The 27926-nt window shown below is 45.1% G+C and overlaps 3 protein-coding genes and 1 non-coding gene across 5 annotated transcripts in view; all 4 read right to left on the reverse strand.

Moving 5' to 3' along the window:
- Positions 1-53: 53 nt before the first annotated feature.
- On the reverse strand, positions 54-10633 carry ERLIN1 (ER lipid raft associated 1). Its single transcript, XM_015866184.2, has 12 exons — positions 10505-10633; positions 10217-10340; positions 9098-9179; positions 8686-8732; positions 6198-6259; positions 5670-5795; positions 4735-4808; positions 4298-4356; positions 3910-4001; positions 3328-3417; positions 2807-2886; positions 54-2616 (listed from the first exon to the last, which is right to left on the reverse strand). The coding sequence occupies exons 2-12, from the start codon at positions 10327-10329 to the stop codon at positions 2398-2400; spliced, it is 1044 nt and encodes a 347-aa protein (XP_015721670.1). The 5' UTR covers positions 10330-10340; positions 10505-10633; the 3' UTR covers positions 54-2397.
- Positions 10634-10702: 69 nt separating this feature from the next.
- CHUK (component of inhibitor of nuclear factor kappa B kinase complex) lies at positions 10703-23978 on the reverse strand. Its single transcript, XM_015866173.1, has 21 exons — positions 23814-23978; positions 23649-23743; positions 22963-23077; positions 22517-22586; positions 21870-21958; positions 21388-21477; positions 21045-21169; positions 20437-20544; positions 19874-20009; positions 19377-19571; positions 18971-19073; positions 18324-18447; positions 17667-17818; positions 17205-17266; positions 16350-16459; positions 15348-15397; positions 14553-14649; positions 14008-14155; positions 13609-13745; positions 12292-12391; positions 10703-11082 (listed from the first exon to the last, which is right to left on the reverse strand). The coding sequence occupies exons 1-21, from the start codon at positions 23958-23960 to the stop codon at positions 11056-11058; spliced, it is 2280 nt and encodes a 759-aa protein (XP_015721659.1). The 5' UTR covers positions 23961-23978; the 3' UTR covers positions 10703-11055.
- Positions 23976-27926, reverse strand: part of CWF19L1 (CWF19 like cell cycle control factor 1) — a 6206-nt gene continuing 2255 nt past the window's right edge. The window contains exons 6-14 of one of the 2 annotated variants that reach the window (XM_015866177.2): positions 27361-27479; positions 27008-27092; positions 26394-26534; positions 26196-26307; positions 26029-26108; positions 25424-25633; positions 24813-24929; positions 24264-24361; positions 23976-24182 (exon numbers count right to left, since the gene is read on the reverse strand). In XM_015866177.2, coding sequence (XP_015721663.1) covers positions 24038-24182; positions 24264-24361; positions 24813-24929; positions 25424-25633; positions 26029-26108; positions 26196-26307; positions 26394-26534; positions 27008-27092; positions 27361-27479 — 1107 coding nt within the window. In that variant the 3' untranslated portion in view covers positions 23976-24037. Of the gene's footprint in view, positions 24183-24263; positions 24362-24812; positions 24930-25423; positions 25634-26028; positions 26109-26195; positions 26311-26393; positions 26535-27007; positions 27093-27360; positions 27480-27926 lie in introns of both variants that reach the window. The other variant, XM_015866176.2, reaches the window with a different exon arrangement.
- On the reverse strand, positions 25099-25241 carry LOC116653638. The gene has a single exon (XR_004307840.1). It is a non-coding gene; the product is annotated as a small nucleolar RNA SNORA12 (small nucleolar RNA).

Raw genomic sequence — 27926 nt, forward strand, 5'->3', positions numbered from 1 at the left:
AACACAACTAGAGGCAGCAACACCAGCCGTAAGAAACATAAAGCCACCAAGGAAACAGTACCAAAATAGTTTTATTCTGTTTTTATCAAAAGAACACAACACTGTGCATGTAAACTTGAACATATGCATCATGTTTCCTTTAAGAAGGTGCTGCTGATCCAGTAGCAAACCCCTCAAGAGTACACAAAGGGGCAAAACAGGTTCAAACCCACGTTCCCCACTACATCCACACTCCCTCTGCTCTTGTATCCCTGACTAGGAGCCAAGGCCATGGCTACCAGCTGCAGACAGGCAGCACCTCACTCCTCACATCTGCTCAGGATGCTGGGAGTGACAGCATGGCAAGCAGATGATGGCAAGATTCCTTGCTGCTCCTGCTCCTTGGCAACTCCAGGCTGGCATAACATACCTGTGGCCTGATGTCAGCATGGGGCAGTGCTGTAGGCAAGTCTGTAACACCACCAAATGCTTCGGATCTCAAAAAGCTTGTATTTAAAAGCCAGTTCAGATGGCTACTGCTGTGACAAGGAGAGGCTGCCTTTCTGCTGTAACGTCAGTGCTGCAAACCAGCAACAGCAAGAAGCTACCAGGCCAGGGATGTGGCTCCACTGGCTCTTCACGGCCCTTCCTGCAGGGAAAAGGGGATTCTGTAAATTCAGGATTACTTCCAGGAGACATTTCAACCACCACAGCTACAAAACAAGCTGTCATCTGGGTACTGGAAGTCTGCAGACAGATGGAGGAAGGAAAGGGTCAAAACATCCCTGCTCTCCCCAAGAGATGGAGGAGAGGCAGACAGGCAGGAGCTGAGAAAGAGTAAGGCACCGTATGTTACTGAACTTCCTCAAGGAGAGACACTGCAGACCTTTTAAGTCAAACATGCCACGTAGGATAGGGAAAATAAGACTGATGTGCACACGGTGATTGGGAAATCATTAGCAGATACGAAGTTCTAGCTATTGATTTTGGATTGAATGCTCCACCAAGGCAAAAACAAAGCAAATTCCTCCCTCTGCCCTAAGGTAAGATGGTGCCAAAGACAGGGAAGCAGGATGAACATCTGGGTATCCAAAGCACACAGAAGAGAGCCAGGCTGTGCAGCAGGTTAAGAGGCAGGCAGGGTGGCAGCAATGCAAGTTGGGAAATGGTTTTTCTGGCTCTGGTCCTTGCCAGTGTCTTCTGAGATTGTCACAGAACACAAAAAAAAACCCCAGAGAAAATGGGCAAAGGAGAGCACGGAATAGAAGAGGAGAGCAGATTATAGGAACAAATCCACTGCATCACTGGGAAATGGTGATGTCTCCCTGGCACTGCAGCTCAGGAATCAAACACAGGAGGAAACTGCAAAAGTGGGATGGCAAGCATGTGGCAGCACTGGGCTTGGGCAGGCTACATCAGGCACTGATTCTCTGCCTCAGTGTGATCCTTAACAATGTCTGAGGAGCAGGATAACACAAAGAATCCTGCCCTCTGTCCCAAAGATGTCTTGCATCTCTCGTTTCTCCTCCTACTCTCACTTTGCAGTACAGTAAAGCAGTGGAAATTCAGCACTCTTTGCATGGTGAAAAGACCTGGAGACACACTGCAGCCTGAGCACAGACTTCACAGTGCTGGACCCCTTCTTCCCAAGCAGCTGAAGTTTTCCAGTGCACTCTGAATTCTGGCTTACAGTGCAATGCAAGACCCCGTCATCCAGGCAAAACATGCTGCAACCAGCCATGGACCGCCCAGCACAGGGCTCTTGCTTGAAGTAGGGGTGTTACAGGAATCCGTTTGAGACCATTTCTTCTGAGTCATTATCTAGTTTCACTGCCTACAGGAATGGAAAACGTTATGGATATGCAGATCCTATTTAAATCATCTATTCCACACCAAACTCCTTGCTGGGTCTCTTCCAGAGGAGGATCACAGGAGCCTCTGCTGACCAACACAGAATCCCTGAAAAGAATTACATCATGTTGACAGAAACACAGAGTCCACAAAGTGAAGCTGTATCAAGCAAGATAAAGGCAAACTCTTTGCTTGGCCTCAGCAAGGAGCAGTGGGAAATAGCGTGCAGCCATACAGCACTCAAAAGCCACATCTCCTACCTCCAGGATAATGTTTGCTAAATAATTGCACCTACTGTGGAAGGCTTTCCCGGTGTCTGTCCTTTAATATTCCAGTATAAGTTTGTTAGTACAGGATATTCCCTCACTTGGAAGCACCAATTGTATAGGGAAGAAACAAGAGAGGCAGAGTGCTTGCAATTCATTGCTAGAAGAAAAACCAACCCAACTGCCAACTATAAGCAGGATGCCCATGCACATGCTGCATCTGCTCCATCAAACACTGGGCAACATCCCCATTCACAGCTGGGAGAGCTGCTGAGCTACAATGGGTTCCTTTCCACCTGTGTCAGCCAGTATTTCCCTTTGTTTCAACATGGCTCTTTGCAGGGCTCTCCTGGATTTCCTGAGGAGGAAGGCTAGTTTCTCGGGTAGTCCTCAGATCAGCTGGCTGGAAGGCACAAGAATCCAGAAACACACTGGGAATGCTGTCGCCAAAATACAGCTTGCTGTTCGCAGCTATTGCCTGGTATTTCATGAGTTCCAGATACTCTGGGGTAAGTTTCAGCTACAAAAGGAGAAAACAAGAGACAAGTTTCTGCATTGTCAAGATTTCAACTCAGGTAGTCGCTTCTTAGGAACTGAGATGTGTGCTGCTCAATTAAGTATTTTCTCAGTGCTGTTCACGTGCTTGTTTGTCTCCGATGCAGTGGAAACAATTAAGCAAATAATCTTCTGACCAGCTTTTAAGTGCTCACCTTGTTGGAGTCAGCTAACTTCTGAGCAGTGTAGTACTCTGCATCTGCTTTTGCCTTCTCTCTTGCTAGGAATGCAGCATCTAATACAGGAAAAGAAGCATCAGCAAGTGAACAAGCACAACACAGCGAGCACATCAGCCTGTTGTGTGGGGATGAGCTGGCCTTGGTGTGCCTGTGACACAGCACTGCTGTGTTAACACAAGGACCTGCACTTGTGGCCCCCTTGGGTGCTACTCTGGCCTCTGTTACTTTTGAAGGGCGGTACTACCTGTGGTTTCTCTACCTAACACCACTCTTAGGTGAAATACAGCCTGTAAGAGATTATCCTTTTATACCATTGACTCAAAGATTGCTGAAGGACACAGACAAACAAGTCCATGCCGGTCAAGTGTTGAGAAATCCTTTGTCTGAGGGACACAGATGGACAAGGCCAGGGGCTGAGAGAGAGACAGAGACAGACAGAGATAGAGAGAGAGGGAGAGAGGGGGAGGGGGAAGGGAAAGAAGGAAGAGGAAAGATACCTTCAATCTCAGAAATTCGCTTCTCTGTTTCCTTCTCCATAATCTTCTGTTGGTAGTGAATCCTGGCCACCTGGGCAGCCTTCTCCGCCTCTGCAATCACAACAGGCTCAGCTCAGACATATGTTTCACAAGGCCTGAGAATCAGCAATCTGACCCCAGCCCTGTGTCACAGACACAAAAGTGATTTGCCTCTGCTGCCTCCTGTTCTGCTCAGATCCTATGGTCCTGTACAGCTCAGTGCCAGCTTGTGCTCTAAGAAAGAAAACAGTCCTTGTGCTTCTAGAGCAGAACGGGTTGGTATTCCTTTTGCAAGTGTGATTCCTCATACTCAAGGGCATTTAGCTTAAAGCCCAGCTTTGCTGGCAGAGACGTTATCTCTTGATCTTCAAGCAGCCCTGCTGTAGGACAGAGATGCCGCTCTGCTGCTTTGGGAGAAAGCACACACACAACAGCACAAAAACTTTTGTTTTCTACATCTCCCACTGACTGCTGGCACAACTTCCATCAAGACACTGTCCTGTAATTTGTTTCCCACAGGGTGCAGGAATGGAAACTGTCTCTAGCCTAAGGATGCTGACATACCAATGAGCGCTTTCTTCCGGTCCGTCTCTGCTTCCTTCTCTACAACCTTCTGCTTCTGAGCTGCAATGAGGAACTTGGTCTTCTCAGCCTCCCTGCAAAACAAGAAACAACCTCATGAAAGCAGAGCTAGGTAACAGTTCTGCAAACAAGGGCACAAGAGGAAAAGATGCCGACCAGACGTTAGCAGCATTCCCTTGCAAAAGTGACAACTAGTCCTGTTTAAGCACGTTTATCGCCAGTGGGTTGAAGGCAATGTACCTCATGCACATGCATGAGCAAAGTAGGCTTCTCACCATCATCTGAGCACAAGGTAAGAGCTTCCTAACAGCATTATGCTCATGCTGAACCCTCAGAACCAACTTGTGGAGTTTTAGATGCTGCTACTCACATTAGCTCAAAATTTCTTCGGATAGCTTCAGGGATTTTAGGTTTTGTAACACGCACAGCCTATAAAAACAAAAGCCTACATTTTAGATGAGACATTTTAATGAATAGCTAAGAAATGTCCAGTTTCATGTTAATCCAAGGCCACACATAGCAGTTTGCAATCCTCTTGTGCCACACAGCTCAGCAACAGTCACTTTCACACAAGCACTTTACATCTGTATTTCCTATCCCTTCAAACAGAAGTTACAAGCTCATGAATTACTTTTCCAAGAGAAAAGCTTGCAAAAGCCACTAGGCAACAAGAAACTGCAGCAAAGACATAGGAGTGCAGCAGGGCATATGTGGCAGCTGGAATGCTAGAACTATAAAGGCAAACTGGAACTGGAAGGCGAATTAAAGGTGAAAAAGTAAACATATTTTATTGAGCAATAAACCTACCTGAATGGTAAGACCTGGTGCCATGATATTGAGATCTTTTTGCAAGGCCAACTTCAGATTCTCATCTATCTGATCTGTGAAGGACAAGAGAGAGATCACATAGTTTTTGTCACCATTTCTCCTCCACCCTGTGTGACAGTGATTCGGTTAGATTTGAAAAGACATCTCCACGGTGTAAAATAAAAAGACTTTTGGAGATCATTCAGTGCACTGAATGTACAGTACACTCCCTTCCTTTTTATATCCCCATGGATAGAGCCATAAGTACCACACGATAGTGCCTCTGGAAAAGTTCAACTACTGACAAAGTCATGGCACCAGAGTTGAGCTGGACCAGCATATGGACCTCACTGTTTCAGCAAGGAAACATATGCAGTAACTGAAGCAGAAGCCTGTCCTTCCCTACCAGAGCCATGTCAGTCCCATTGCCTGCAGTGAGCTCTGCCTTAGCTCTTGAGGGGCCCAAAGAATCCAATACTTGCTACTGAAAAATTACATTTTGTTACTCCCAAGCTCCAGGAAGATCTCTCCACTGAAATACAGTTATGAACTGCAAGCCTTTCAGCCCTTTGCTTCTAACAGCCAGAAAGAAACCTTTAAAGCAAAGAAGTTAATTCAGCAACAGAACAAACAGAAGAGAACAAGACCCATCACAGTGAAGGCAACAAGCATGACTCCATGTACAACAGCAGAAAACACACTTTGTATGCTCAGAATTCAGCCCTGAGCAGAAAAGGACCGAAATCAAATCTCCACATGAGAATTCTGAATCATTACAGAGCAAAGTTCCAACAGAAGAGGTGCAAAAGTATTTAAGGAGTTTGTTTCTAAACTTCAACTTCAGTGCAGAAGCTGCTTGTTCACAGGTAACATGTTCCACAGAACAGGAAGACTACATGGACTTTGGTGGGTGCATGCAGCTGTTATCCACTTACCAAACAGCTCAATATAAACCTCCTGGAGAGTATGGGCACTGCAGAACTGATTCAGCTCATGATGGATTTTATTGAAGATCAAGGTCTTGTCATAGTCCGCAGTGTAATTTCTCACAATATTGTACACTGAGGAAATAAAAGAATTATTATAGCTCACCAACAGCAATGCAGCCAGCGATCCTCTGTTGACATGAATTGCTTTCTGCAATGCCTCTGCCTCGAAGTGACAGCTTGGGACAATGGGAAAGCATTGCAGCACTAGCACAAGGTACCAGAGAAGCGGGGGATCCCCATCCTTGGCACATTTCAGGACCTGGCTGGACAGAGTTCCAGCTGCCCTGACAACTGTTAGCAACACACCTGCTGCCACCAGAACTTGTGGTTCTTTCAAAGGCTTGCAGGCACAGGCATGAATCTAAGTACTGGGAACCATAAAGGCAACAAGCCACAGATAATGGAAGGTGTTGTGAACCAAGGCAGAGCCTAAGGCAGCCACAGTGCTGCTTGTTGAGACAGAACTGGATATACCTGCATATGGTGCCAATTTGTTTACAACTTCTATTCGGTCAATGTAGATCATGACACCGCCGCTGGAAGCAAAAAAAGAGTGTTAATGAACTGAAATTGCTAATAATGGCCAAGTTATCATATTTTTACCCAGAACAATTCTAACCTTTCAAGCATTTTGCAATCAGATATCAGACCGATCCTTCTCAACATAAACCAAATGCCCGTTCTAGCAAGCCTGTAAAACAGCTTTCACTTCACCTTGTTACCTCCTACTCAGCCAACAAAAGGGAAACATCTTCAGACAGGAAAGCAGACACAATTATCAAAAGGTGGAGTCCAGCAAAATGAAAGCAAGGCAACAAAGACAGCAGGTAACACCTGCTGCAGGCAGCGGGGCAGCCTCTGTAATAGGAAAATTACAATCTGGTTGCTGTCATGGAAACATGGTGGGATGACTCCCATAGATGGAACACCACTGTAGAGGGTTATTGCCTTTTTAGAAGGGATAGGATGAGATAATTAAAGGCATTAAGACTGGAGGCAGTCTTGGCTGCAGTGACCAAGACTTGGTTGAGTTTGTGATTTCAAGGAACACGGGCCTGGCAAAGAGTGGGGTGGTTGGTGAGCCTCAGTCCTGTGCCTAGGAAGATTAATGGAACAGATCCTCCTGGAAGACATGGTAAGGCACATGAGGAATGAACAGGTGATCCAAGACAGCCAGTATAATTTTAACTAGGGAAAGTTGGGCCTGACTAACACAGTGGATTTCTATGATGGAATGACAGCATCAGTGGACAGAAGGAAAGCGATCAATGTCACCTGCCTGGGACTTGTGCAAGGCCTTTGACATGGTCCCCCACCACATCCTTATCTCTAAATTGGAGAAATACTGTTTTGAGGGTGGTGGACTATTTGGTGCATAAGGAATTGGTTTGAAGGCCATAGACAGAGGGTTGTGATAAACAGGTTGTGGTAAATGGTGTCCTATGTCCAGCTGGAAGCTGGTGATGAGCTTGTCCTGCGTGGGTCTGTCTTGGGACTGGTGCTCTTCAACATCTTCATCAACAATGGGCTCGAGTGCTCCCTCAGCAGGTTTGCCAATGACACCAAGTTGAATGGTGCGGTTGACAAACTAGAAAGAAGAGATGCCATCCACAGGGACCTTGACAAACTAAAAAGGTGGACCTGTGTGAACCTAATGAGGTTCAAAATTGCAAAGCCCAAGGTTTTGCACTTGGGTCAGAGTAATCTCAGCTATGTATACAGACTGGGAAGAACTCCTTAAGAGTAGCCCAGCAGAAAAGAACCTGGGGATCCTGGTGAATGACAAACTGATCATAAGCCAGCAGTATGAACATGCAGCTCATAATTCCAATGGTTCCCTGGGCTTCCTCACAAGATCAGTGGCCAGCAGGAACAGGGAGGTGATTGTTGCTCTCTACTCTGCCCTCATGAGGCTCCATCTAGTGTATGGTTGTTGGGTGTGGGGCCCCCAATACAAGAATGATGTGGAGAGGGTCCAGAGGAGGACCACAAAGGTGCTGGAGCACCTCCCTTATGAAGGCAGGCTGAGGAAACTGGGCTTGTTCAGCCTGGAGAAGACTGCAAAGAGACCTCATTGTGACATCTCATGATTTGCTACAGGAATCAGTCTAAGAACTCATTTTAACAAGGGCCAAAACAGATCAAAATTAACTCTGCTTTATTAATATCATCATCACCAGAGTTCAACATTGGACTTCAAAAGGGCTGATACATGTCACCATTCTAGTCATACTGATCGTGTTCTGTTGTTTTTCTAAACAGAAGCATTGCAAGTACCTTGCAGTGAAAACACAGAAAGAATCACTTCCCACTAAACCTAATGGTGCAAATTTAGCGATCCCTTTATACCTTGTGAAGGGATCAACAGAACAGGATCTGCAAGCCAACTCAGCTTGCTCTCCTTCTTGCTTTGCTTGCTTCAACAGTATAAGAATCAACTATTAAGCAGGCAAGTGCCACCCCTGGTAGGCTGCTGCTTTATTCTGACATACTCTCTCTAAGTCAGGTGAAATGCTGATTCCAGAAAATGCCTCAGGAATTGCGGGAAACTTATTTCTTGAGCTGTTGTTGTCATCTCCCACCAGGAGGAAGGGCTTCTGTTTGCCATTTACTTTTGCCCACTGCTGGAATCAGCACTTGTATTCACCACAAGCTTCTGTGTAGAAATATGTAAAGCAAAAGGCAGACAAAAGCAGACCAGTGGGTGAGCAGAGAAATGCAAGGAAGAAAACAAGGTAAATTGGGAGGTCATCAGTGTAAATGAAAACATGAATTCCAGCAAGTGCACTCAATCCCACACCTCCTGCTTGATTTCCAAGTGGAATGAATGCATTTATGCTTGGAACTAATTTTACGCTTTTACTTTTCAGCCTCTTCATCACAGCACTATAAACAATTAATGTAAACTATGCAAGAGAATACATCTACTCGTCACCAAAAGAAATACAATGAGAAAACATACCTCGTCCCACAAGGCACATTTTTTACTTCATCAGTCTGCAAAGTGGTCTGAAATAAAGATAACCAATGCTCAGAAACACACACCATTCTTCAGGCAGACTGTGTTCAACCCCTCAAAACCATAACAGAGGCACAGAGAAACAAACTGCATCCTCTGCCTCCCTCCCTACAGTTGTAGGTGCAAGCAGGAAATGGTCTTCATCCTAACTGCAGTCTAGGAGAGACAATGGCAGCCGTGCTCATTTCCCTGCTCTTACTTCCTGAAGCTTTCCTAGGAATCTAGACAGATCGTACCCTTGAGTGAGGCATCCTCCTGCTCCAAATGAAACTGTGCAAGTTCTCATGCAGCAAAGCACCCAACGGCCCAACAAACACTGACGTTTTGCACGGGGCAGCAGTTAAGAGACACTGACCTGCACAGATCTGAATGTGGTGATGAAGGGCAACATGATGTGGTAGCCTGGTCCACTTGGACTAGTTAACAATGCACCACCCCTAAAGAGTAGAGATAAAAACATTGAAGCAAATGGAAAATACTACATGCAGGCTTTGAGAGAAAACAATCAAAATGCCAGGAGTCATGTTTGTGTTAGTGTGAATTGCACAATACACCTGCTCCATATTTGCTGCATCAAAGAGTCACTTCAGGCCTGTAACCTCCTTCACTACAGTGCCAGAGAGAAGTCTATCTTGAGCATTCAGCACAGCCCCTTAACTTGAAGAGCAATGATCTGCAGTCCCTTGTGTGGTCAGACAACTCATTCTAAGTTGGAAACAGAGGAGAACTCCAAGCAAGCAGTGCTCAACATCCTGCAAAGGCCCATATTGTTCAACACACTCATAATTACAGGGAAAAAAACAGCACAAGGGGATTCCCATTCACAGAATCACAGAATCACCCAGGTTGGAAGGGACCTCAAGGATCATGTAGTTCCAAGCCCCCTGCCTAGCAGGGCCACCAAACATACACATTCACTAGATCAGGTTGCCCAGGGCCCCAAAATGGGGAATGTGAAGTGTAGAAAAGAAATTAAATGGCATAAGTGACCCAAAGATTCAGAAAAGCTGGCAGAAAAAAAGCTTGTAGAGGCTGAATTTCTCGTTCCTTTATTAAAATTTGAAGAGGAAGCATCCAGCAACTGCCCTCTCTCTTTCTATAGAGTTTGTTCAGGGCAGCTGCAAGCTCCCAGAGCCACTGGGCCAGGCTGGTGTCCAGCTGTCCTGGGACAGGGCAACAGCACTGCGGTGAGAGCAACGAAGCTGCAGGCAGGACCAGGGTACGGGCTTCACGCTTTTAGATCCCAGTCACGAGCAGGAAATTACTTTGTACAGAGGTAGGAAAATCAGCAGGGAGCTCAGAAGGACTGAGGGCTACAATGGCTCAGTACCGTGGCTTATAGGTGCGGGAAAGCAGCAATAACTCACCCTGCCCACCTGAGGGCAGGGAACAATCCCCTCCCAGGGCTCTCAGAGGGCTGCGAGCCTCATCAGTCACAAAGAGCTGCGGATGCCCTTCCAGTAAGGAACGCTACCTGTAGTACACGGCCAGGTGCCCCTCCTCAACCCTGTGGATGGAGGCGTACAGGAAGAAGACGAGGACTCCCGTAGCGGCCGCCACCAGCGCTCCGGCCTGGGCCATGGTCATTCTCTCAGCACCTGTGAGACAAAGTCCTGAGGGCGGCCGGGAGGCGGCTCCCTTCCTTCCCCTTCCTAAAGGGGGACGGGAACTCTCGGCCTTCACACCGCAGCCCCGGCGCCGCACAGGCCTGACCCGTGCCCACCTCACCAACCCCTCCTTCAGACACAGAGCCCGCACTCACCTGGCGGGCCGGCCCCGGGAGGCCCTCGGCTGCCTTACGCCCGCCCCGCCGGGCTCCGAGCGGCCGGAACAGCCCGGAACGAACAACACCGCGCCCTACCGACACAGCAGGCCCCACGGCCGGCCCGCCCCTCCCACGTGCGGCACAGGCCCAGAGCCGAGCGGCGCCCTGTGATGACATCACACGACTCCCACCACAGCCTACGAACCGCGTTTATTAACGATAAAAATCTGCTTAGAATTAAAATACACACGTCTGTACATTACAACGACCCGCCGCACCCCCAGCCTCCTCTCGGCCTCTGCTACAGGGCCCGATAGGGCGGCACAGGGCCCATGTCCCCAGCACAGCAGTAGGCGCAGCCCCGGGCCATGCAGGCCCTGCCACACAGAGCGCTCGCTATGAAGGCACAAGGAGGCCGCAGTCTGTAACACAGTTAGTGCTGGTTGCATGTATCCACTGCTGGGCACAGCCTGGGTACCCGCATGTCCAAACCAAGAGGCAATGGGGCTGCAGCCAGCTGTCTGCACACAGCAGCACAGCTCCCGGGCCTACTTCAGCCAGCTCCAGTCCAGGTTCTGAAAGAGCAAGGAAAAAAAGCAACTTAGAGGTGGAGACCATGGGATGAGATGCGGGAGGTGACAGAGAGGTAAGAATAATGAGTAGAAAGCCAGTCAGAGCTTCCTCCTCCTCTCAGCAATAGCAACTTCTGCTAATGAGTTTTATTCACTGTTTTCACTGAATTCATCCTGAGTAACTTAGCAACTCCAACCTAAATCCTCCCTCTTTCAACTTAAAACCATTTCCCCCTTGTCCTGCTATTATCGGCCCTTTCAAAGAGTTTACTCCCCTCCTGATTATAAGGTACCCTTCAGGTATTGAAAGGCTGCAATGAGGTCACCCCACAGCCTTCTTTGCTCCAGGCTGAACAAGCCCAGCTCCCTCAACCTGTCTTCACATGAGAGTTGCTCCAGCCCCCTGATCATCTTCCTGTCCCTCCTCTGGACCCTTTCCAACAGCTCCATGCCTTCCTTGTACTGAGGGCTTCATACCTGGACACAATACTCCAGATGGTGCCTCACAAGAGCAGATCAACAGTTGTAACTTTTTTATCCCATAAGAATGGATGCTAACCCTCGAAAGACACTGTAAGTAGCTTCTGAAAATAAAAGTTAGAGCATATCGGTGGATCTCACTTCCTCAGAGATCCTTGATTTCCCTACAGGACTGCACTAATTTACAAAATAAACTGAGGCAATCTCAAGCTGGCAGAAGCTGTATTGACTCTTCCCTTTATAAAAAGGTCAGTCTGATTGCCTAACTATTATCTACATTGGTGTTTCTACGAAACAGACCTAAAATCAGCTGAGAACCTTCTCAAGAAACCTTGCGTTCCGTGATGCTCTTCATCTTCCTTGTGACTGGGCCTATTTGAGCAGTAATTCACCAGCCTCAATCAGTAGCTCAGGAACACAGTTTCAGACTGCATCAACATTTTTGTCACGTCTTGCTATTTTAAAAAGCAGTTTCTGCAAAAAGCCTTCTAATGACTCTCTTAAGCCCCACTTTCACCATAATGAGAGCTTAATAACCAGAAAAGGGCTCCATGCAGGCTGCTTTCCACAAGGACCAGCATGTTAGCAAAGTCCAGGTTAGTGATAGACACCATATGCCAACCACAGCAACTCACATAATCACAAATACCCCATAATCACAAGTACCCCATACCCACAGAAGATTCTGCTGTGGCTGTGAGAGTCATGTCAGAAACACACCAACAAACTTACCATCAGGCTGTTGTTCTGCTCTTCTCTCGCCTCCTGCAACATGCTGCTAAAGCGATCAAGATAATTCAGGTTCTCTTCTATCACATCAATAAAATTTTCCCTATACAGAAGGCATAACCAGACAGATATTAATCTGACATCAGTAGGTTCCACACTGAAGAAAAAAAGAACTAACAGTTCTCTGCAAGTATAGAAGCTGCCTTTTAGGGTACAAAACATGCCTAGAGGTAGTATCCTGCAGATCCTCACCCTACAAGCCTCAATTTGTTCTCCTTCCCTACAGAGTACTCAAACCACTCTGAAATTCAGCCTTATGAGAACACAGAGAATGAGTTGAGTACAAGAGACAGAAAGGATGAAGCGAGGGTAAAGGTTTCAGAAAACTGACTTCCAGCAAAAGCATGCTTAGAAAATGTGTGTCTTCAGAACTTAGATATTTCAGGCCCCAAAAGAAAGAGATGGCCAAATGGATTGATAAATGAAATGTCTGTGCTTGTAAGCCCTGCTACAGCTCCACAATACCTGCACTGCAGCACTCAGAGTTGAGCAGCCTTTGAGGGATGCCCCTCCTTCTGTTAGGCTGACTGGAATTAAAACTACTAATGAACTGGGAAAAGGCAAAAATACACATATATAAAAAATATAAATTAAAATATAAATTAAAAAAAGCACTGAAACCCTCAGCTCCTCTCAACTCTCTTGTCTCAGCTAGGCTGAGATATGAAAGAAATCAAATGTATGGTGCTAACTGATGGAGATCAAAAGCTTCACCTGAGAGTGGTATGTGGAACTTGCTCAGGATTGGAGGTTTGTGAAGAAAAAGTTAACCAAAGTCCTGAGGTTTTGGAGTGTTAGTAACATATGAGGTACTGGAACTGTTTACTGATGACTCCAACTTCAGATCTCCATTTCAATTAAGACTTTTAATACTTAAGCTGTGAGAAATACTAAATATGGCCTGATTTATCTGGCACCTGCACCAGAGCTTGGGCATGAAAAGAAACTGCATTTTGGCTCCAACTCTGCCTTTGCTGCAGCCCTGGGACACTGCTGTGATATGGACAGAAGGAAGCTATTAAAAACCACCATCCAGGAACTGGACAACTTTGCCTTGAGAGGCAATGTACTATTCTACAATGCTCTCTCCTAGCATATCCAAAGCCACCATGTAGGACATGGTAAAGATGTGTAAATAGGTCATAGCCCCTGAGCACTGGAGACATCATCAGCAGAAGACATGGTTTCAGAGCGTAAGCATACACAATGGTTACAATGACTCCTCTCTCTGCAGCACCGTCCTTTTCTTGTTGCTCTTACCCATCTCCAGGAGTTGCCATAGACGAAAGAGGGTGAGGTGCATACTCTGAGGAGCTCTGGGGGACCCACGTGGCTGCAGGAGTCGAAGCTGTCCCTTCTAGGCTGGAGCTCACCAGTGAACGAGAAGAGCTCTGAGTCTAGAAAGAAGAAACTCATTTTCTGTGATATGCTTCCAAAGCTGACCTTAAATGTTAGCACGTGGAAACGAAGAGAGAGTTTTGGCTGTACAGTCTGTGTGAATCTTTAGCACCTCAAACTTCCCTTCTCCATAGTAAAGTAATGGTTGTGTGGAAGCACCTCTTTTTTTTGCTTTGAGTTTGTTTCTTTACAGTTCCATTTGATGTCCCCTGGTTCTTGCAGTGGAAGGAAGTGCAAATAACTCATCCAGAATCTACTTACGCAAGCAATTTTCAGCAAATGCCATATCTCCCTTTGTCTTTTGCCTTGCATCTGCATCACTGAGTTATCAGCTTCTTTGATGTTATTTAGAGCCACTTCGATCTTTGGAAGCAAGTCAATAATCTTCTGCTTACAGCCCAAGAGCTTGCTATAACGAAACCAAAACACAGTTAATTCCAGCTGGATGGCAATGAGCTTTTGGCAAGACTGAAGTAGCCTCATCTTGAGATTCAAGGAAAATTCAGTGAGAACACCCCTTTCTCATAGCACAACATTATAGTAGCTGCAATTACAAGCTGCCTGATTTTAAGGCAAACTCTTGGCTGCTAACAGCACAAGCTATTGCATTATCCTCTCACTTGCTACTATCTATATGCATTAGCTGTATGTCTTAGGGGGAAAAAAAAAAAAAAGTGGAAATTCAACACAGACACAAAGAGAAGAATTAACACTGCTATGAGAAGTGCTTATCTGTGAGTGGAACATTTGGGTTCTGACCCAAAGATACAAATGTTGATAGTTGCCTTTTTTTCTGAATAGTGTACCTGAGATGACCAAAGAGCTCCTTTAAAACTCGGTCTTGGCTCTGAACTGTCTGTACAATAATCTTCACCATGTCTGTGCTGTCACTGTAGGCATGATCTGGAAGGAACATCAATCATTACATTAATAAAACGCTCAGTGAGGAGCCACTCACCTTCACCTCATTCATGCCCAGAGACAAGAAAAGTCACTTAACAAGAGCAGACAAACAAACACAGTTCAGAAAACCATAGGTCAGCTATAATTTCTCACTAGGCACAGCTTTTCTTAAACATCTTTCCACAGGTAAAGGCTTCAGTAAGGACTGTAGGTAGTTGCCAAACGCACAAGCAACTAATTCTTCCTTGTTCACCAGGTACTGCGTTCAGAACATGTAATGCCCAAACACGAGGCTCCATCAAGAATTATTGAGATATTAAGAGAAAAAAAAGACTGCTGTTTGGCTAGAGTGATGATACAGGAATGGCAGATATTCCTGAGTCTGGAGGAGTAAAGGAGTAGTACTTGGAGAAAGAAGATATTAGGGAATGTCAGAAGGCATACAGAGTTGTTTGTGGCAGATACTCAAGTGTGAAAAACATAGGATAAATTCATGCCTGAGGAACAGTACTACAGGAATTCAGGAGAACTCCTGGCTTAGCAACAAGAAGAAACTGGCTTGAGGTATGTTCTTGACAGTGAGTCGACTTCTCCTAAACAGTATTTTCATGGTTGCAGGAACTGAGTTGAGAAAAATTAGTGAAAGTTAGTTGTTGGGCACAAACGCAGAGCAGTTTTTGAACAACCTGCTTTCATACCTGGAGGTCTTGTTTTTAATTGCTTGTACAGGTCTATGGCTCTCTGTTCCCTTCAAAAAGAAAGAAAAAAAAATCATATGCCTTCATATGGTTCAGCTGTGTCTTCTTCCTGTAGCATCCTTAACTTGCAGAACCTCATTTTTGTGACTAAAGGTACTTCTGCATAACCACCTCAAATTCTTGCTCCTGTTCTTATGTTGCCTGGTCAATTTTAGTGACATTCTCCAAATGAAAAGAAACATCCACAGCATGAACAATAGGACAGCGTTTCTTTTCCAGCTCAGGGTATGCTTTAAGCACCTTGAAAAACGCTGATGCAGCCTTGTGCTTTCAGTAGTGAAAGTGCTACAAACAATGCTTTAGAAGGCAATTTCACCAGTAGCTTAAGCTGATGTGAATGCAGGCAATGTAGACTACTGCTGCAAGAGGGAGTTCTTCTCCACTACCACTTCCTCCCCTGGGCCCAGTTGTGCTGTATCAGTGACTACATATGGACAAAAAGTAACTTGACCTAGCTTTGCAGAAAGGAAATAGCGTGCCAGGAGGACACATGCTTCCTCTCAGAATACTCAGAGTTAGTCAGAAGAGGTCTTACTATCAACACATTTAATCTTGTGGTTGTTTTGGCCTTCCCAGCTGTTTTCCCCATGTTTCCAGAGGTCCAGCCATTGTGCACCTGCATGCTGGTTAAGTAAGCTAGGTGAGCTTGCCCCTTTGACCAAATGCTAATAATTCACAGATTGATCAGTGTTAAAATCTGCTTTATAGTGCTGCTAAATGATCACTTAATCTTCAAGAGGAATGTAGAGCCACAGAAGGTGGGGCCTTCCCTCTTAACAGCAGAATAATCTTCAACTGATTGCAGAGCTGCTCTGTACACTTGCTTGCAAAAAAGTGAGAAACACATTTTGAAAACACTGACAAAAAGAGGCATTACAACAGATTAAAACACCACCCAGACATTCATTAATGCACAATAAAAACAGTAAGGAAAGAACTTACAAGCTCTCCATGACTTCTCCTTGGCGCCTTGCATATGGACTTTTCTGAAGCTCCACAATCTCTGTGTGCAGGGCCATGATCTGCTCATCTAGACATCCAATATCTTCAGCCTACGGGGAAATGCAGCTACAAATCAAACTGAAGGAGAACAGCAAGAATAAGGATAAAAACCTACAGAAGACTTCTTTGGAAAATGGGCTGACTCCCTGCAGACCTTACATGTCTGATAAATGCTCGCGGTGTGACTACAATATGGACTGTAAGGGCTGACGACAGATCACAATCCTCAAGCTCTGCAAAGCAAATACTTGTTGATACTCTTCACTTCCTAGAAGCAGCTGTTGACAGCTTTGAATTATCCTCCTAGAAGCAGCCACCATTATAATTTCTTGTTTCCTGTAAGAAGCACATTGGGTTCATATGGCAGGGCTGCAAGGGTGGTCTCTGTGTGAAGAAAACAAGAGCTTCACCATGTTAGAGAAGACCCAGCACTCCACTAAAAGGACTGTTGAGCCATCACCCTGTATGTAGTGTAACCAGCAAGCTTTTTTAACTCCTCCGTCTTGTTGAGGACCAGGAGTGAGTGAAAAGTTTGACAGCTTTCAACAGATGAGTCATAATAGAGATGACTTTGAGATATTTTAGACCTCTACTCTGAGAAATACATTAGAAATGCTCTGTTTTTTCTTTGTTTCCCTTCTGAATGGCTTCTGCCTCCCAGGCTTTGTTCAGTATACCCAGGAGAAAAGAAGAATGGCTTTTGACAATAAACTTTTGTGATATAGACAAACTGAGTCTAGTGAATTTTGCATTGGTTTTGCTCAAACCACTAGATTCAAACAACTTGGTGCCTACCTGGGCACACTGAGAGGCCTTCTCTTCCATCTCCTTCCATGCCTTCAGCATCTTTTCTGAAGCTTAAGGGAAAAGATTTGTTAATTTGTAAAAAGCTACAGATGATAAAAAAAAAGCATGGCACAAGCTTTGCATGCATCGGTTGAATTTAAAGACAAACAGAATTAGATTGCATCTCCAAACAGGAGTCATGACCTAGATATGCTTAATGGGGAACAGCTGACATGTATTACCATGCCTTCAGTCATGGAGACATATTTATTAACCTCCTGCCTTTGCTTGTGCCAAATTCTTCTCCTTCCCCCAGAAAAAAAAAAAAACCACAAAGATGCTGAGAAGCACAATGGCAGCTCCTGAATATGTTTTCTTTTAAGCTATTTCCTACCCACAGTGGTTCATAGTCTGCCCAATCCCTTACAAAATCAGACAAGGCACCCAGGAAAGTATTACAAAAATACATACATATGCCGTAAGCCATCTGGTCACTGTATCTCTCCAGGTCAAGGCGAATGCTCTGGTGAAAGAATTCCAGCTTTGCTTTCAGTTGCTGAGATGCTGATACCATATTGTTTTTCATTTTGATTAGGTTGGCGTTATACCGAAGGAGACTCAGCCTAAAAAAATTAAAGAAGTACATCACATTAGCTGAAATGTGTATGTGGATTTATGTGGTCAGCAACCAAAGAAGCTGTTTACCTGAAGGAAAGACACGGTAAGCAAAAAGAAATAAGCAGTCAGATGTTTAGAACAGGGAGTTTCAGTGGGGTCACGGACTCTACCTCACCCTCAGAAGCTGCAGGTCCTCAGCGAGCAAAAAGTCCTTTCTCATTTCTTTATTTTTTGTTTTTTTTCTTTGAGCATGTGTGTCAATTAAGCAATCTTCGCAATGGGGACTATTTTTAACATACACAGGCTCCTGTAGTGCACGTGGCCCCAGAATGAAATAGAGTTAATGGAGCAGTTTAAGCTCCCAGCCCAAATACACTTCATAATGTACAAATATAGAAGAGCAGAGCGCTGTATAACTTTCAGCAATCAGGAGTTCCCTGAGCTGTGTGCTTCCAGTCAGTGTCTGTGTTTCCAAACATCAAATCCTCTGAACTAAGAGTAACAACTTACATGGCAGCTCTCTGTCCCTGGAAAAGCCTGCTGTAATCTTCTTTTAGCCCAATGACGTAGTTAACTGCTTCTGCCCATACCTTGCGGAGCTGAGGAATTGGCAGTTGGATTTTACTGTCCTGTACTGAATACAAGAAAAACACAATTGCACCTAAATGGAAGAACAACTCTAGAAAAGGAGTCTAGTGCTTACAACATTCTCTATTCCTGCTTCAGGTACCTAAACTAAGAGATCAAGACACATAAGAACTGCTTATTTGCTATGTGATGTTCTGATTTCTTTGAGCGTTTTGGCTACTGGCATTAAAAGATATGGGATAACACTGTGTGAAATGTGAGAGAAAGCAGGACCCATGGTTTGTTTTATCCATTAATTCTGCACCTAAAGCATTTGCTCAAGCTACCAGAGCTCTACAGAAGAGTTCCAAAAGAGTAGACAATGGATAATCGGAACTATTAAATCTATAAAATCAAGAGATAACAGCACTGTAGGTAACATCTTGCTAGGCTGCTACAGGTTCTTAAATGGTCCTCTAAGCCAGAGGCTGCCCTTCAAGATACACACAGAGATTAATAAGGCAAATCTAACTTCCACATTAAGCAAAAAGTAATGCTTTCAGGTCCAAGGTGTCCTCCAGCATACTTACCAATATAATTTACACACTCAGACAGACTCCGAGAAGCAAAGGGTCCATCATAGACAGTTTTGCTTTTATCAAACAAGTAGACCATGTAGCTATCCCAGCCCCTCTGCACAAACAAGAGAAAATCTGGTTACAAATTGAACTTGTTATTGTCATCAGAAACTCTTCATATCTGATGCCTTAAAAAAAATGATATTGATAGATCCTACAGAAGCACAGGACCCTTTGCTATCAAGTTACTTTAAAGATTTAGTCAGAATGTAACATAGGAACCTATGTTATCCAACAAAATCATGCTACATAAGAGTAAACTAACTCATGTGGGATGAGATCAAAGCAATTAATCTTCCTTAAGATTTCAAATTGCCTAAGAGTGAGAAAGGCATTAAATGAACAGAATCATTCTTACTACGCCATCAATAACACACTGGGAAGCAGGTTTCCGGGGGTCCAGGCAAATTCCTGTTTCCAAGAGCAGTTCCTGATTTCCAGTGCTTATTCCAGTTTCAGACTCAATTTTCATCTGAAGGGAATGAAGACTTTCCTCAGGATGCAAGAGAAATGAAACAATCTTGGCAGAAGTCATGTTTAGGATGTGTACTATCTGTAAAATACAAGTGCAGATTAATTACAAGTCACTGGCTATCCAAGCCAGTGCACACAACAGCCTTGGAGGGTGCATACAACCATAAACCATAAAGTTTTAATGCAAATATTAAACAGTCGAGGTTGCTGAGTCCTCACTAAGATGGCAGGCAGGAATACAGGATCATTCTTCTGTTACACCAGCAAAAAAGATCCCTCAAAACCCAGAAGCTAGATGATGCCACATTATACCTTTGCTGTATTGAGCACAATTCCTCTTCTCTGAAATATTTCTATTGAGCCCAGTAAAACTACACTCACCTTCATATTCAGTATGCGATCCATCATTACAAAGCACTTTGGACAATTGGTTTCAGGATCTAAACCTCCACCCCTCTGTTCTGGATCCCAATTCAGCATCAGTTGCAACCAACTTTCCATCGGTTCTACAATTAAACTAAACAACAATAATGAATTTCCAAACAAAAGAGCCACAAGAAAGAGAAGGAAGATATTCTTCTTGTATGCTCTATTCAGCATTCAGCAGGCTCTGACTATATCTGAGGCCTCGGCTGTTCTTGCTACAGTATTTTCCAGTGCAAATACTACATTACTTAGTTTTCACGAGGCAGCTCATTTAAGCTTCCATGATTAAAGTTATATTAGAATTATTTACAACTTGGTTTATGAGATTCAATACTATCAAATTTTCAGGTAGATATTAATGAAGTCACCTCTCTCAGTGAAGAGCCCAAAGATTCCAAGCTATTCCGTAACTTTTCAGCAAATAAATAGCTTGCTTACAGGTTGAGACAGCACTTAGGAGAAAGAAGGACCCCTCTGTTTAAAAGACAAGGCAAAAATTATTACTTTGCCACACTTACCTACAGATGCCATGAGGCTGCGGCAAATGAGTACTAAAGCGAACCTCCCCATTCATTTCTTCAGAAGCAAATATGTGCTTCGGATCCTTCTTCTTGATTTTTTCATGCCTAGAAAATGAATTCTTTATGGGTATACTGACAATGCTACTTTTGTAAGGGGCCAAGCTAATCTGGCATCGGCAGAAAGCATCAGCTTTAGAAAACAATGTTTTTTTCGGGATGAAAAAGATATTTCTAAACAATTTACCCAGCACAACTATCTCCAACTGCAAGAAGAGAGTCCTTGCAATTAATTCTGTCTCTGGAAACATTTTCACATCTGCTTGCAAGGACATCTGGAGAGCATCAAGCAAAAGGACCAACAGGTAACAATTACCTGTGGACCACAGAGCAATCCTGCCCAACAAAATCAGCCTCTGCACAACTATGAGACAGTCTGAACTTGCAGGAGTCCTTTGGCAAACTCATTGCACTTGTCTTGGTGCCAGAGAAGCAGATAAGGTAGAAGTATTGGAAATACCTTGTATTACTGGAGCCAAAACTAGAAAAACCACTGTTGGCAACTCTATATACATGACAGCTGTCAGTCCTTTTGCTGAACGTCTTACCAGGTAAATGGCTGGAGATTGTGTAGGAAAGGCCGAAATCCTGCAATGCATTCAAACACCATCGTTCCAAAGCTCCAGTAATCAACAGTGACAGAGTAGGATTTATTCTCAAAGAGTTCAGGAGCCTAAAAAGAACCATACAAGGACACTCTGAAAGAGGCAATTCAGCACTGCTGCAGAGACAAGTCTGTGTCTAGGAGTGGCTCATGGGGAGGAACAGAGGTGGAACCAGCAGGAGGGTGACAAGGGACTTTCGTAGGTTCAGACACACACTTCTATGATGCTATAAACTGTGGTAATACCGCATCACTTGTACAAATAAAAAACAAAACAACTGCCTTACCAAATATTGCAGCGTTCCAACAAATGAGGTGCACAAGCTTCCTTGATCCAAATCTTTGGCATAACCCAGGTCTATTATTTTGTGAACGATCTGTAAGCGGTTTAAATAGATCATCAGGAGAACAAATTCAAAAGGGAAAAAAAACAGCCCAACAAAACCAAACCTATGACATGCATACAAGAAGGGGAAAGCCAGCACAGAAACTCTGGAGGAAGTCCATGGTGAAGCTCTGAAATGCAACACTGCACTGAAACTTGCTGTTTCACCACATTAGGTGGCCTCATCCACCTACCTCAGCTTAGACTAAACTTCATTTAAAGCAACCCAGCAGTTCTAGCTCGGCATTCCACCTTCTTATCTCGAAATTTTAATTTATTTGTTAGAATTCAGAGATGAGTTTTCTGTCTAATTCAATGCCAAAAGCTACTCACTCTTACTTCCCTTAGGCAAAGCTGCTCACAGTTTGCAGAGTTGTGACTTACCTTCCCACCTTCATCCTGAAGAACAATATTTTCAGGCTTTAAATCTCTGTGTATAATTCTGTTTTCGTGCAAATATTGGATACCAGACCCTAAAAGATGTGATTTAACAGGAAAAAAAACAACAAAACCACACTTAAAGGCATAGCTGAAAAATACCTCCAGCTTCTTTGATTTTGAAAGCAACACATTTTCTTTTAGAAGAACTACTAAGAACTTGACTTCTAACACTTGTCGGGTTTGTGCATGCAGTTGTTACAAGCTGTTACTCTGCACTTCAGAATGGGGAGGCTGCTGTGAGCTCTGGTGGCACAACTACAAGACTGATCCCTTGCCTTAAAGGTGAAAAGAAGGGTAGCCATGAACAGAACAGGAAACTTATGACCTCAATGCTACAGAGTTACCCACAGCTGACCACCACAAAGCTTCTTCTGTCCCTCTCTGTGGACACGTTATTAGTGTTAAGCCTCTCATCTCTGTGATCACCAGAGACATAGGATCCCTTGCTCTGGAACTGAAGCCCACTTTGCTTTTGCGCATTGTTTTTTATTAGTCCCCTTCTCAGGGTGAGCTGAAAAAGGAAAATGCCGTTACACATAAATACAAATATACACAAAACAAACAGACACTGAAGCCCGTAGACTACATACCAATGTCACTAAGCAGAGAAAGTATCTGACTTTCCTTAAGTCCACAGCAGTTCTCTGGTTTGTTTAGTAGCTACAAAAAGAAAGATGACAATGTTTACACTCACAATGCATCGAATCAATAGTCAGGAACAATATCTTCCATCCCCTGCCAACCCTTCAGCCTCTTAACATTGTCCCAATTGTTTTAAACAGTACCAAAACATAAGACGAGGCCAAGTTACACATTAAATGCTCCCACAGATAAACACTGCAGCACTTCACATCTGCTCATATGTCTCCAGTCTGTTTGCTGCATAGCACTAGTGAGATAGTTACTGTATATTTACTTCCCAAAATCTACACTAAAAAAAGAAGCTCTGCAGAACATATATGGCTTCACAGATGGCAGAGAGGCAGCACCACCACCCCTTGTTTTGCTGTGCCACGCAAAGCAAAGCAGTCATTACCTTCCGGAGGTCACCCCCCGAGCAATACTCCATTGCCAGAAGGGGCACATCATTCACAAGGAAGTTCATTTCCTCGGGCACTTCGCAGGCTCTCACTACGTTGGGATGGTTCAACCTAGGAAAGATGGAAAGCTTGTGAAAACCCTGACTACTCTATTGAAGAGGGGAAGAAAGACGTCTGGCTCAGGTGTGAGCTATGCTCCCCAGGTGTACTATTGCTAAGCAGTGCTCCAGCCCCATACACCCCCTACCCTGGGAACACCAAAACCAGGGACGTACACCTCAAAGCCAAGATGTGATGGAGAGCTGTGCTCCCGGCTCACACTCTGGATTAACTCATTTCACATGTGTCTCTATTCCTGTGTCGGGAAACCCTTCTTTCGGCCCAGACACAGCACTGACCCTGCAGGCTGCGGGCACCTGCTCTGACCATAAGCATAAGACTGAATGGCGCATCCAGGAGGCTCTAAGGTCGGACCGTGCACCCTACAACTCGTGCACACCACGGCAGCCACAGCTGTCAGCGCGGCTGAGGACACGAGCAGAGCGGGGCACACCCGCACAAGGCCGCCCCGCCTGGGCGCTCCGGATGGGCAGAACGGGACGAGGCCCCGCAGTGCCAGGACAGCCCCGGCCCGCCCCTACCCGAGCAGGGACAAATAGGGAAGCGGCGGCCGGGCACTCACTTCTTCATAATGTCGATCTCGTGGCACCAGCGGTCCTTGTTCTTGACGCTCAGCTCCAGCCGGCACGACTTGATGGCCACCCGTGCTCCCGTGTCCTGCGGCACACAGCCCCGTCACGCCGGGCCCGCTCCCCCACCCCCGCCCCCACTACCGCCGCCGCCCCACCTGGTGCTGGTAGAGGCACACGTTACCGAAGCCGCCGGTGCCCAGGCGGTCGCGCATCTCCCACGGCCCGCAGCCGCCCGCCGGCTGTCCCCGCAGCGCCACGCCAACGGGGGCCGGCGGGGGCCCACGCTCCGCGCCCCGCTCCATGGCGCTGCACGCAGATCCGTGCCCGTAGCTCCGCCTTTATTGCCGCGTCACCGCGCCGCCCGCCCGCCGCCCCGACGTCAGTCCCGCAAGGCGAAGTCGAAGGGCTGGAAGTCGCGACGGAACGCGCCGGCCTGGGCCGCTTCCTCGGGACGGGACGCCGTGCAGCTCCGCCAGTCCGAGCGCTGAGGGACAGCCAGCAAAGCACCGCTGGCCAGCACCGCCCTGCAGGATAAACGGCATCAAAGGGGGAGGAAGAAGGGATGACAGTGGGAAATGGAAGGGTATAGAAAGTAATGCACCCACCTGCCAAACTGCAAAGGGAAGCTGCCCCGGATACGGTGGAAGAGCTTCTCACCTGTGTCCAGCTCCACATAGAAGTACGGTGTGCCTGGCTGCACCACCTGCGTAGGAAGGAGGGATGCTGAGGCCTGGATCAGAACTGCCTGGGCTAATATGGTGTATTATAGAGGACAAAGAGTAAAATAACTGCACTTCTCAGCTTAGAGAACTCTTATCTAGGGGAAATTAAAACTACCTGGTGCATGGTGATGCTGGAAGGGGGTCGGTGTTCAGTAGGAGTGAGTTTAGCAGGCCTTACACATGGCTAGAGTAATGTGACCAGGGCTATTTCTTATATCCCTACCATTCAAGTCAAGCAGAGGACTTGCTATTCACATAAGCAACACATCTTATGATGCTGTCAGGAACTTCATGAGGAGCTGAACTCAACTGGCACATGGGCTCCAAATCGAGTCTGCTTCCAAACAGCTTAACCTTACCCCACAAAGCAACCTCAGAGGGAAACAGCACCATGACAGGGCAGAGGGGAAGGAAGGTGGATGTATCTCATACCTGCGTGATATCTGAGTGCTCTGGGATTTCTAACAGTTCAATCTGTTGCTCCTGTGCCTGTGTAATGAAGCACTCCTTAATGTCTTCAGAAGTATAGTCCAATGGGACAGGAATCACCTCGAGAGAGAGAGATAAATGTTTCCAAAGAAGTAAAGATGAAGGAAACCACTGACTCACAGAAAGCAATCGTTCCATCACTGGAGGTGGTATGCTCCTCAGTTCTATGCTATATCATCATCAGGGCGGGTGAGCCCCCACCTCTCCAGATTTAAACTTATGAGAAATCTTCTATAGGAGTTGAATAAAATGCTGAGAACTAAGAGCCTGAAAAAGTTCCCAGCAAAGCCTCCCTCCTTTCTGATCTCTGTGGTAGTTTCAGGCCGGTCTGATACAATTACAGACCTGCCAAAGAAAGAAACCACCACAATAAACCACTGACTGATACAGCAGGAAAAAAAACCCCATCAAACCAAAGGGTTGGTATTCATAGACAATGACCAGAACCCTGCACGTAGCCTTACACTTTGAGCCTACTCCAGTTGCATGGTGAGCACTGCAGCTTGTATACCCATGGGAACAGATCAGAGTAAGAAGAAACACTAAAACCATACCTGTAACTGCAGATGCTGACTCTTATAGTTCCTTTCAAATAAGACGTATCTCTTTCCCTTGCTTCTGAAAAACTCCTTCAGGGCACATTTGTACTTGGTCACTTCTTCCATCACCTCTGAAGACAAGTCAACCACCGACTGATAGTGCCCAATAGGTAAAATCAAGACATGATCAGGTAATAAGCCGCCCTTGGCCAGGGCAAGGTAGCACTGGAGTGAAACAATACACATAGGTTACTCACTGACAAGAAAATCACCTTGAAAATGTATATCTACTTTCCAACCAAAACCAGATAAAGTTGCCACTGTAGCATCTTCAAATGGATTATGCCATACAGGAGCAAGAACCAGAAGCAAAGCAAAGGCACTAATGATTTAATTAACCTCCAAGAAGTACTTTGAGATCTTGATGTAGAAGCTGTCTTGACTTCTGTTTAATCAGCACGTGAAAAAAAACAAACCAGTCATCCCAGGTGCTTTTGGTGTAATTCCAGCCAGTGCATACTAGTGTTTTGTTTAGTTTTTTCCCCTTTTTAAAATAAATACTGCCACATTGTAACATGATCTTGCTGGTATGTAGGAAAGAATGTACTATTGGTACTCACGTGTGTGCCAATGCTAACAACCAAGTGCTTCTCCACTTCTGGGCTAGCAAGACAGAACCAGCAGGGTCCTGTGGGCTGTGCTGTATGGGATAGGAAAGAGAAACAGGTGATATGAACTGATACCTCCAGTAAAGCTCTCGGGGAAAAAAAAGCATCCACATACTTACGGGGCTTTTTGGCTTGTTTGCTTTGGGTGCTCCCTCTATCCTTCCCATCTGAGAAACGTTTCTTCCCTTGGTGCTTTTTCAAATCAAAGAAGAACTGACATGCTGGTTCTTCCTGCTTAGAAAATGAAAACCAAAACCCATTGTAGCTGCATCCCAGAGTCAAAGAGTACACACATTAAAAGCAGACTGCAGCAGTACCTCTGCACACCCAAGTACTTTGGTCTTCTGTGTCCCTTTCCTCAACTTTCGGTATGGATTTTCAGTGACATCCTGTGGCTGTTTTACTAGCTCTGCGGGGTCCATCAGGCTCATAGGAATAATGCTGAATGCATAGAGATACTGGAAGGAAAACAGATGGCTCAAATGCAAAGAGTTTTTGCAATGACTGTAAGTCAGCTGTAAACTATCAACATCCTTCTGCATCAGTACTCTGTAACTTTTTATAAGGATTAAAAAAAAATAAATAAGCAACTTATGTCACTCCAAAAGTTATTTTAAGTGATTTGTACGGGTTCCTGTGTAAATTGTTTCCCTCCTAAAAGAAGCCATGGGAAAATTATCTAAAGCAGCTGAAGAAGGATGGCAGCTTTCCGGCAGCTGTCTTACAGCTAGATAGCATTAGACCAGGTACAGAGAAACAGAACACATCTGGCATTCTGTACCCCTCTGACACAATGGGCAAATGCCACCTTATTCAACAGAGACAGACACCTCCACTTTGGCATGATTCACACTGTCTTATGACCAGCTAAACTGGGACTTGCTGCCACGTTATTTGTACTTGAGAAAAGAAGATTCAAGAGTATAAGTACCTTTTTCTTGCTTGTATTGCCGACTTCAGCAAGAGCAATAAACCTGGTCACGTGTTGTGGGGTCTCCTGCAGCACAGTGTGATTTCTGTATGGAAGCAAAACTTGATTGTATTGGCATATAGTTAAAGGATAGTGGGAAAACCACACGTTCTCTACAAAGGAACTCAGAAACCACATCAGTTACATGTAGGTTTCCACTCAGAACAAGAAGGCCTGAGAACAAAAAGACTTGTGAGGTCTAATAACCAACAGCCACACAGGCTTCATAAAATTACACTGAATTTTCCTCCTGTGTTCTTTAAAAACTGAACTCTTATTTCAAAATAAATGAGATTTCATGATGTCTTACAAACCTGTAAGGAAGTCTCTCATAATAGGCCTTCTCTAGTGCAGCAAAGTGATACCTTGGCTTGAGACTTGCAGCGAGATCAGATATTAAAGTGGAACCACATTTCTTGGTATCTATTTGTCCCTACAAAATATAAAAAAAAATAATAATTTAAGATCTCTGTCAGACTACACTGAAAATAAATGGCTTATTCTGAACTGCTTGCTGGAAATGTAGAGGTTATGACTATGGCTGTTGCCATTCCTTGAAGCATGAAGTGAATATGGTTTGATTTCTTATCTCCAACCCAAGTCTACTCATTTACATCATTTTCCATACACAAGGCTTTACATCCAGTCATTTCACCAATACAAATTTGACCTATTTCCCCCTTCATTGATCTTGGGAAGCAAGTGCAGCACAGAATGAGTTTTGGCAAATAGCAATATAGGTCAAAATAACTAAGGCATGTTTTAACCACATTCCCAGAGTGCCAGAGGTTCAATGTGGGATACGCAGCACTGCATCCAGATGTGGAGTCAGTGGTGAAGTACTGAAACAGGTTGCTCAGAGATGTGGTGGATGCCTTGT

The sequence above is a fragment of the Coturnix japonica genome, chromosome 6 (genome assembly GCF_001577835.2).
Source record: "Coturnix japonica isolate 7356 chromosome 6, Coturnix japonica 2.1, whole genome shotgun sequence".
Lineage (NCBI taxonomy): Eukaryota > Metazoa > Chordata > Aves > Galliformes > Phasianidae > Coturnix > Coturnix japonica.

Coding starts and splice junctions, on each gene's coding strand:
- CHUK (XM_015866173.1), bottom strand. CDS start 23,960: ATGGAGCGGGGCGCGGAGCGTGGGCCCCCGCCGGCCCCCGTTGGCGTG. Junction 20,010..20,436: donor CAGCCTCATGGCATCTGTAG/GTAAGTGTGGCA, acceptor ATTGTTGTTTAG/TTTAATTGTAGAACCGATGG. Junction 18,448..18,970: donor TGAGTGTGTAAATTATATTG/GTAAGTATGCTG, acceptor TCTTGTATTCAG/TACAGGACAGTAAAATCCAA.
- ERLIN1 (XM_015866184.2), bottom strand. CDS start 10,329: ATGACCATGGCCCAGGCCGGAGCGCTGGTGGCGGCCGCTACGGGAGTC. Junction 9,180..10,216: donor CACCTGGCCGTGTACTACAG/GTAGCGTTCCTT, acceptor TCTACTCTTTAG/GGGTGGTGCATTGTTAACTA. Junction 8,733..9,097: donor CCACATTCAGATCTGTGCAG/GTCAGTGTCTCT, acceptor TCTTTATTTCAG/ACCACTTTGCAGACTGATGA.